General features: G+C 41.4%; 1 protein-coding gene across 1 annotated transcript; it reads left to right on the forward strand.

Annotated features, from left to right (window-relative positions):
• Positions 1 to 818: 818 nt before the first annotated feature.
• On the forward strand, positions 819 to 1656 carry LOC122069452. Its single transcript, XM_042633466.1, has 2 exons — positions 819 to 1067; positions 1225 to 1656. The coding sequence occupies exons 1-2, from the start codon at positions 819 to 821 to the stop codon at positions 1654 to 1656; spliced, it is 681 nt and encodes a 226-aa protein (XP_042489400.1).
• The last annotated feature ends 7079 nt before the right edge of the window (positions 1657 to 8735 follow it).

The raw sequence follows: 8735 nt of genomic DNA on the forward strand, positions 1-8735 counted from the left end.
TAGAAAACGGAAACCTAGAGCTCTGATACCAATTTGTAGAAATGCAACCCTAAAACGATGCAGAAGATAATGGAAAACAAAACAAACAATGCGCACGGATTTTACGAGGTTTGGCAAGGTTTCCTACGTCCTCGGTGAGATGAGATCCTGCTTCACTATCAATAAAGAATAGGGTTACAGCGCTCGTCCTCACACCCTAGTCTTGCCTGTCTAGGTGCTGCACCAGTACTCCCTGGATTAAACTGCGACGGAATACAAGACATCATACATCAACACCAACAACAGGGCTAAGTTAGAGGATGAATTCAGGAGAGAGAAGCTCTGGTGGGGCGATTCAGAATGATGGAAATGGGCTTGATCCAAAGGGTGGTTGCCCTCCAGATCGTGGTCGACAACCTCTGATAATGGAGTTCCTGAGACCTGCAGCCGTAGGGGGGAAGGATGACAGATCTGTAGAAGTGGACGAAAGTGCTCAGGGAAGGGCTGAGGTGAGGCAGTCGGATGGGGTGGTAAGAGAGGAGGTGAGGCGCTCTTACGCCACTGTGGTGGGAAGGATTCTGCCGGATGTGGACAGCCTACCTGATCCCATCCATGCTGGTGCTAGCTCCAAAATAGTTATTACTCAATAGGCCTATGAAGAAAGTCTCCTGAGATTCAAGTTTGCACTGATAGGTCGGGTGAACTTCAGGTACCTGTCAATGGATGATATATGAAAAGAGGCTACCGAAACATGGAACCTAAAAGGAGGTGTGAAGATGTCGCCTATGGGGAAGGGGTATATACTGATCCAATTTGAAAGAGAGAGGGACATGGCAGCGATGTGGAGACAAAGCCTCACAAGAGTTAGAGGACAAGTGATTATGTTCCAGCGATGGAGGCCTGATTTTGATGTTCATGTAAAGAACGTCACAACTAAGCTGGTTTGGATCAAGTTTCCTAACCTGCCACTTGAATATTGGCACCAGAAGATTCTGTTGACCATGGCAAAGGCGGCATGGAGAACTATGGCATTGGACAGGTGTTCCCGATCTGCTGCAATGGGTACCTTCTCGAGGGTGCAGGTGGAGGTGGAAATTGGAGCTAACAGACCAGAAGAAATCTAGGTGGAGAGAAGCAGCAAGGTACAGATGAAATTTTTTGGTTTAAACAACTTATTGTGTATGAGGATGGGTTGATTAGGTGTGGCTTCTGCAAGAAGGTGGGGCATTCTATCGATGCTTGTAGGTTAAGGAAGCAGAAGTAAGGGAGGAGGGGCAGCATGAAGGGACCATTCCAGGGGCAATCTTTGTTGATGAAGAAGGTGGTGATCGGAATGGTGGCCATCGGGAAGGGGGGAATCCGGTGTGTGGGGCATCCAAATCGGGTAGGATTTCTTCCCATTTGAGGGAAGAATCTCCTTCCTTATCCGTTTTGCCATATTTAAGGAAATCTAATAACAATATTGATTTTGAAAATTTGAATGGCAAGATTCAAATTGTTCTCCCATCGGGTGAGGAAAGGGATATGGAAAGAAAAATTCCATGTGGAGGTGATGTGGACCAAATCATTGAGGGGGAGAATGACTTGAAGGAATATGGGTCGAATTCTGAAGGTGGTTCGGAGGATGGGTTGGATGGTGGATCGGTTGATGGGCCTAAGGCCTTTGTGGAGCAATGATTTTCTTCCTAGCATAGGGAAGAAGTCACTGCCTCCCCTCCTGTGGATACACATTTTCTCCAGGGATCCCAAGAAACTGAGACAATGCATGATGAGAGGGAAGCAAGGACGTAGGTAATGCCAAAGGACGAGAGGGGAAATCTTTGGATCACAGTAAGGCACGAGAGAATGGATCAGCCAGTGAAGTGGTTCGATAATGTCATATCGACCTTCAATCCTCTATTGGTGAATGGTGGTAGGGTGACGGTGAACCATAATGGGATGGAGCATATTAATAGGGCCCTTTGCAAGAGGGAAGCATTACAGGGTGTGCCTAGGAGATAGGAGAAGGGGAAGCGAGTGGCCAATACGGAGCAGAGTTTGCCAAAGTCTGATCATATTGCCCTATCAAAAAGCAGTAAATGAAAGCCCTCTATTGGAATATTAGAGAGATAAAGAAGGCAACCGCAAGATTAGCATTGGGGAATATTTTAAGGGACAAGATGCCAGACTTTTCTATGTATTGTTGAACCAATGGTGGCAGCTGATGCTTTTCCAATGATGTAATAAGTGGGGGTCCAATTTAGATTTCATCCATAATGAAAGAGATGGTAGCGTTCCAAACTTATGGCTGGTTTGGTGACGAGGAGCAGAGAGAGACTTGTGGTGACATCGTCCTCAGAGCAGCATATTTCTCTTTCAATCCAGTGGATGCAAGATCACTTTGTTTTATCTGTGGTGCATGTGAAGTGCCTGAGAGCTGCAAGAAGGGTGTTGTGGGCGGATTTGGTGGCTTCTCATCCGGGGCCCAATGTTCCATGGATGATCTTTAGTGGCTTCAATGCCATGCTTCTCTCCTCTGAAAAGAAGGGACCTGGGACATTCAATCTGGGATTAGCTGCTGAGTTTGGAGCAATTGTGGACACATGCTCGCTGATCCAAGTTCCTTCACAAGGGTTGAAATTCACTTGGACCAATAATAGGAAAAGGGGAAATGTGGCTGCTATGTTGGATAGGAGTTTCTTCCATGATGCTTGGATCTCGCTATTCAAGGAGTTTCATCAGTTTGCTCTGCAAAGGGGGACCTCTAATCATTCACCTATTTTGGTGGTCTCTGAGGCTGTGGAAAGGCCGAGGAATTTCCCTTTCAGGTTCCAGAGATTCAGGATGGATCATGATGCTTTTCTGCAACAGTTAAGAGGTCCTGGGATGAAGGAATGTCGGGTTCGCCTATGCTTACGCTCCTGGGCAAAAGAAAACTTCCCAAATTTTAATTTGGAGCTAGAAGAGGCAAACAAGAGTATGGATGAGGTTCAACAAGAAATTGAGGAATGGGGTGAATGATTTGATTTTTGCCAAAGAAGCTTATGCAAAAACTATGTATTTGAAGGCACTTCAAAATTATGAAAAGTTGTGGGCTGAGAAATCCCTTATCAGGTGGAGGCAGTGAGTTGATAGATGCTCTAAATTTTTTCATATCTCTGTCAAGGTGAGGAGAATGAAAAATTCCATTAGGGCCCTGAAGAAAGAAGATGGGGCACTGATATCTGATAAAGCGCAGATTGAGGAGTATGTGGTAGGCTACTATAAACACTTTCACAAAGGTATTCCTCTTCACGATCACTTGGATTTATTGAATTGTATTCCAAATGTTTTGGAGGATTGTGATAGGGGGAGGATGGATCTGATGCCCTTAGAGGTTGAAATTAAGACAGCGGTGTGGGAGCTCGATCCTGACAATGCCCCTGGTCCGGATGGGTTCCCTGGAGTTTTTTACAAGTCTTGTTGGGAGATCATATCTCCAGATGTATGCAGTGCGGTTCTTCAGGACTGGGTTCATGCCTTATGGAATTAATAACAATTTTCTGGTATTGATCCCAAAGATGGAGGGTGTGTCTTCTCTAGATAAGTTCAGGCCACTTTGCATAGGGAATTTTTTGTGTAAAATTCTCTCTAAGGAACTAACTATGAGATTGTCGCATGTCCTCCCAAAATTAATTTCTGAGATGCAGGGAGCTTTCCAGAAAGGGAAGATTATTCATTCCAACATCTCTTTGGCCTCTAAGTTGGCAAACATGATGTTTGCATCAATATGAGGAGGAAGTATGGGTCAAAAAATTGATATCCAGAAGGTGTACGACACTATCTCATGGAATTTTATTTTTTCATGTTCTGAGAAAATTTGGATTTTCTGAAAAATGGATTTCTTGGATATATCACAGATTCTTGTATCAGTTAGGATTTCAATGCTTTTGAATGATCGCCCTATTGGGTTTTTTCATGTGGAAAGGGGGTTGTGTCAAGGTGATCCAATTTCACCCGTGTTGTTCATTATAGCAAAGAGGTGTTGTGCAGTCGCAAGGTGTTGCTACACCAGCCCACATTCTTTTCGCAGATGATGTGTTCATTTTTTCTAATGAATGGTAATATCTTTTTGGTGTACCTATGTATGTTGATCTTTTTTGTTAAGACTTTGTTGATATATATATATATATATATATATATATATTTATATTGCATCCTATATTATATATTAATTTTAGGAGGATGATTGATGCTCACTCTTGATCTATACTATGCTATTTTGAATTCGATTTTAAGGGGTTGTTGAGTGCTATTCTTGATGGATTATATGATATATAAATATTCTATATTAGATATTGTTTTAATGATGATTTTAGGGATTGTTAGTACTATTAATCATTCACTTCTATTCCATTCTATGTGATCCATGTTAGGTATTATTTTAGTGATGATTTTAGGGGTTGTTAGTACTATTAATCAATCACTTCCATTTCATTCTATGTGATCCATGCTCGGTATTGTTTTAGTGATTATTTTGGGGGTTGTTAGTACTATTAATCAATCACTTTCATTCCATTTGAATTGATCCATGTTAGGTACTATTTTAATGATGATTTTTGGGAGGTATTAGTACTACTAATTAATCATTTTCATTCCATTCAAAATGATAAATGATAGGACTATTTTGCTAATGATTTTAAGGGTGGTTAGCACTATGAGTTAATTAAATTTATTTCTTTCCAAATGTTCAATGTTTTGTACTATTTTGGTTAATGGTTTAAGGGTTGTTAGCATTCCTATTTGAATCAAATATATGTCACCTTGATTTTGGATGATTAGGGGCTGTTTAATGTTCCATTTAGTAAAAAAAATTTTATTCTAATTTATGATTTGTAGGGGCTGTTTTGGTACATTCACTTATTTAAATCGATCCCATTTCAGCTTTATAATGATAGGGGCTAATTTATTGTTCCTTGTCAATTTAATTAGACATTATTTTGATTCCATGATTTTAGGGATTAAATTAGATTCTTTACTTGATTAAATCTATCCTATCAATTTAATTTCTTATTGTCTTCGTTCATTCCATTATGGGTATATGAATTATGGGTTGCTTATATAATCATGTGTAGTAATTGATGCGTAAAGTCTGATTATATAATTTTCTTATTATTTTATGTGTTAGTATAATGCTTTTTAAATACTCTAATACATGATGTGTGCGCATAGGCTGATGTGTATGCTTTAAATTACGAATGAGAAATGAATTTCTTAGTTCTTAAAATTATGTGTTATTGCATGTGATAGAATGTGCACTTGGTTATTTGCTTCATCATATGTGCATTTAAATGATTGAAATAATAAATGAGACCCATAACATTTGACACTTAGAATTTTGGGGCCAAGGAGGGATGTACGTTGTATGGACCCTGGGTTCAAGTGTTAGCCACAGAGCTTGTGGGACATTCCATGGATTTAGCCCACAGAGTGTGTGGTGCAAGTTACATCTCCTACCCTTGGAGTCATCCCCTTTTTGTTTAATGACCTATTTAGATGTCAAGATATGCATTGTTCACAAAACGTATGGGATGATGTATGTACAAGCCACAGAGCGTGTGGGCCATATAAGGGGATTATGTGTAATGTTCAAGTACTTAGATGTTAAGATACGCATTGACCACATAATTTGTGGGATGACGTAAGAACAAGCCACAAAGTGTGTGGGGCATCTAAGGGATCTTGACTCTTAATTGCTACTTGAGTGTCAAGATATGCATTGACCATAGAGCGTGTGACATGACATATATACAAACCACAAAGTGTATGGGGCACCTGGAGAATAAAGTAAATTAATTAATTAAATGGACATGACTGAGAATAACTGGACCTTGTAAACTGCGAAGGATGGTGATGGCTAAGACTGAGGGTGGCAGGAAGGACGGTGATGGTGCTGAGGTTGAAGATGGTGGAGATAGGGAGAATATTGATTAAGGTCTAGTTGTCAAAGTAGAGTCTCAGCCACTCCCTGATCAGAATGCTGTGGGTGGGCGGAAAAAAAAAATCTTATGCTAACGCTGTTTGCAAGGGAGGTGTTTCAGAGGTGGATTCTCTACCGGAGCCTATTCACACGAATAATACTATGAGAGTGATTATCCCGCAGAAAGACTATAAAAGTGCCAGGCAATCCTTCAGGTTTGCATTGATTGGACGCATCAACTTCCAGCTTAGCTCGCTGGATAATATCAGGTATGAAGCAATTGAAAGCTGGGGTTTGAAGCAGCATGTTATTATGCATCCACTTGGAAAAGGTTTTGTAATTTTTCAGTTTGGATCGAAGGAGGACATGGCTTAGATATGGAAACGAAGTTCAATTCGTTTTGATAGTCAATTGATAAGGTTCCAACGGTGGAAGGCATATTTTAATATCCATGAAAAGCCAAATCTAACAAAGTTGGCTTGGATTCGTTTTCCTGAGTTGCCTTTGGAGTATTGGTATGAGAATGTTCTCTTGTCGATGGCCAAAGTTGTGAGACGTCCAGTGGCTATTGATAGGCGTACGAAGCAAGGTCTACTGGGGCACTTTGCGAGGGTGCTCGTGGAAGTGGATATTCGAGACTCAGTCTTACGGATTGATGAAATCCAAGTTGAACGGAGAGAGCCAGGTTCTGTCAAAGAGTTTTACTTTCGAAAGAAGATAATATACGAAGATTGCATAGTAAAGTCTGGTTTTTGTAAGCGTGTGGGGCATCAACTATCTGGATGCAGATTAAAGAAGATGTCGGATGATAAAGAAGCATCAGTGGTTGCTAAGGCAGTGATCCCTGGGGCAGTTTTTGCAGAACATGATGGAGTCGACCAGGTTGTAACTCGGGAAACCAAGGTGAATTTAAGAGATTGTGGTATTGGGCACACCTCTAATTCAAGATATTTTTTGAATTTGATTTCTCAAAATGCAAAAAGTGCACCAATTGGGGAGTAGCTGAAACTGAATTTACCTCAAAATAAGGAAGGTCAAGCCGGTGTTAAGGAATGAGATATTGTTAAGTTTGTCTCGAATTCTTGACCCGTTTTGAAGATTGACCCGATCCGACATATTTTGGTGGTGACCCGAATGGGAAATTTTCTGAGATCAGTGATGGATCAGGGCGAGTTTTTCCTCGCCGCTGCTAGGGTGTAATTTCTCCTCTGCATAGTGAATCATCTTCTTCTTCGCCCAAGGACGTAGCACACCACCCTGGTGTGTGAACTTCATTAAATCTCTATCGTATGGATCTATTGTCTCTTTATTATTCGTGTTTCTTGGTATTTGATCTAACAAATATTATTGAATCTCATCCTACCTTACCAGTGATTGACAAAGAAGGAAGGTTAGAAATTGTGTTGGACTAGAATTCAAACTCTAGAGACAGTCCAAATTTGGTGAATGCTCATCACTTAGAGGGGACTAAAGATGGGTCAGATGATGGGTTAGATAATGGGCTGGACAACTCAGATTATGGGTCTGACCATGGGTCAAAATCCTTTTCAGATTCTGAAATTGATGGGTGTAATGCAGCGACGATAGTTTGTAACAACCCAGCCATGGCTTTTCAAGAAGAGGGAATGGACGAAGAAGCTGTGTTAAGTCTGTCTTGAATTCTTGACCCATTTTGAAGATTGACCCGATCCGACATATTTTGGTGGCAACTCGAATGGGAATTTTTCTGAGATCTGTGATGGAAGCAGAGGGCTTGGGCCGATAAGCCCAAGCCCGGAGCCCATCACTGATCTCATATGGGGGTGCGGGGGCGTAGTATGGTTCGACCGGATCGACCACGACCCGATGGGTCGACCCACGTTTTTGGAGTATATATAATGTACTGTTGCTTGTTGAGAAAGTCATTGTATTCTAGGGTTTTCACGAAGCTAGGGTTTCAGGGCGAGTTCTTCCTCGCCGCTGCTAGGGTGTAATCTCTCTTCTGCATAGTGAATCATCTTCTTCTTCGCCCGAGGACGTAGCACACCACCCTGGTGTGTGAACCTCGTTAAATCTCTATGTCGTACGGATCTATTGTCTCCCTTTATTCGTGTTTCTTGGTGTTTGATCTAACAAGCTGAAATCTCAAGACCTGAGATTCAATGGGCTCACGAAGAGGCTATTAAAGGTGTGATTCACAGGTCAGATTTGCTACAGCCTCCATCCCAGGATATTTATGAAAGACCACGAGGAGGTTCAAATAGGAAGCGCATTGCTGGTCCGTGCTCAGCCATTCAAAGACAGAGTGCTCAAGGAGGAAGGACTACTACACGAGGCACTCATGCTTCTAACACTATTCCTATGTCTGTTCAAGGAAGAAAAATGGGCGCTAAGGAAGGGAAGGATATGGTTGTCAAAAAACTTCCATCCTCTACTTTATGCAATGGAGCTGTGGTTATCCACTCATAGGTGGCAGCCATGGATGAGGCAATTTGTAACAAGGGTGCAACTGTAATAGAATGAGGTCTTTCTAACCAAAACAAAAAGAAGAAAAAACATCTTAGTAAAGGTCAGGTAGATAGGCCTGATAAGAAAGTTCCTAGTCAAGTGGTTTCCTGATGAGGGTTCTTTTATGGAATATTAGAGGGGTAAGGAAGAGTATAGATCGAAGATCTCTTCATCTATTGGTTAAGGAGCATGCACCTGATATTCTTTGTTTAGCGGAACCAATGGTAGATGCTTCGAATTTTCTAGCCTTATTTTTTAATAGGTTGGGTTTTGCTCCAAAGGTGTTGTGTAATAGTAGGAGTGATAAGAAGGCTAATCTTTGGATTGTGTG

The sequence above is a fragment of the Macadamia integrifolia genome, unplaced genomic scaffold (assembly GCF_013358625.1).
Source record: "Macadamia integrifolia cultivar HAES 741 unplaced genomic scaffold, SCU_Mint_v3 scaffold621, whole genome shotgun sequence".
Taxonomy (NCBI): domain Eukaryota; kingdom Viridiplantae; phylum Streptophyta; class Magnoliopsida; order Proteales; family Proteaceae; genus Macadamia; species Macadamia integrifolia.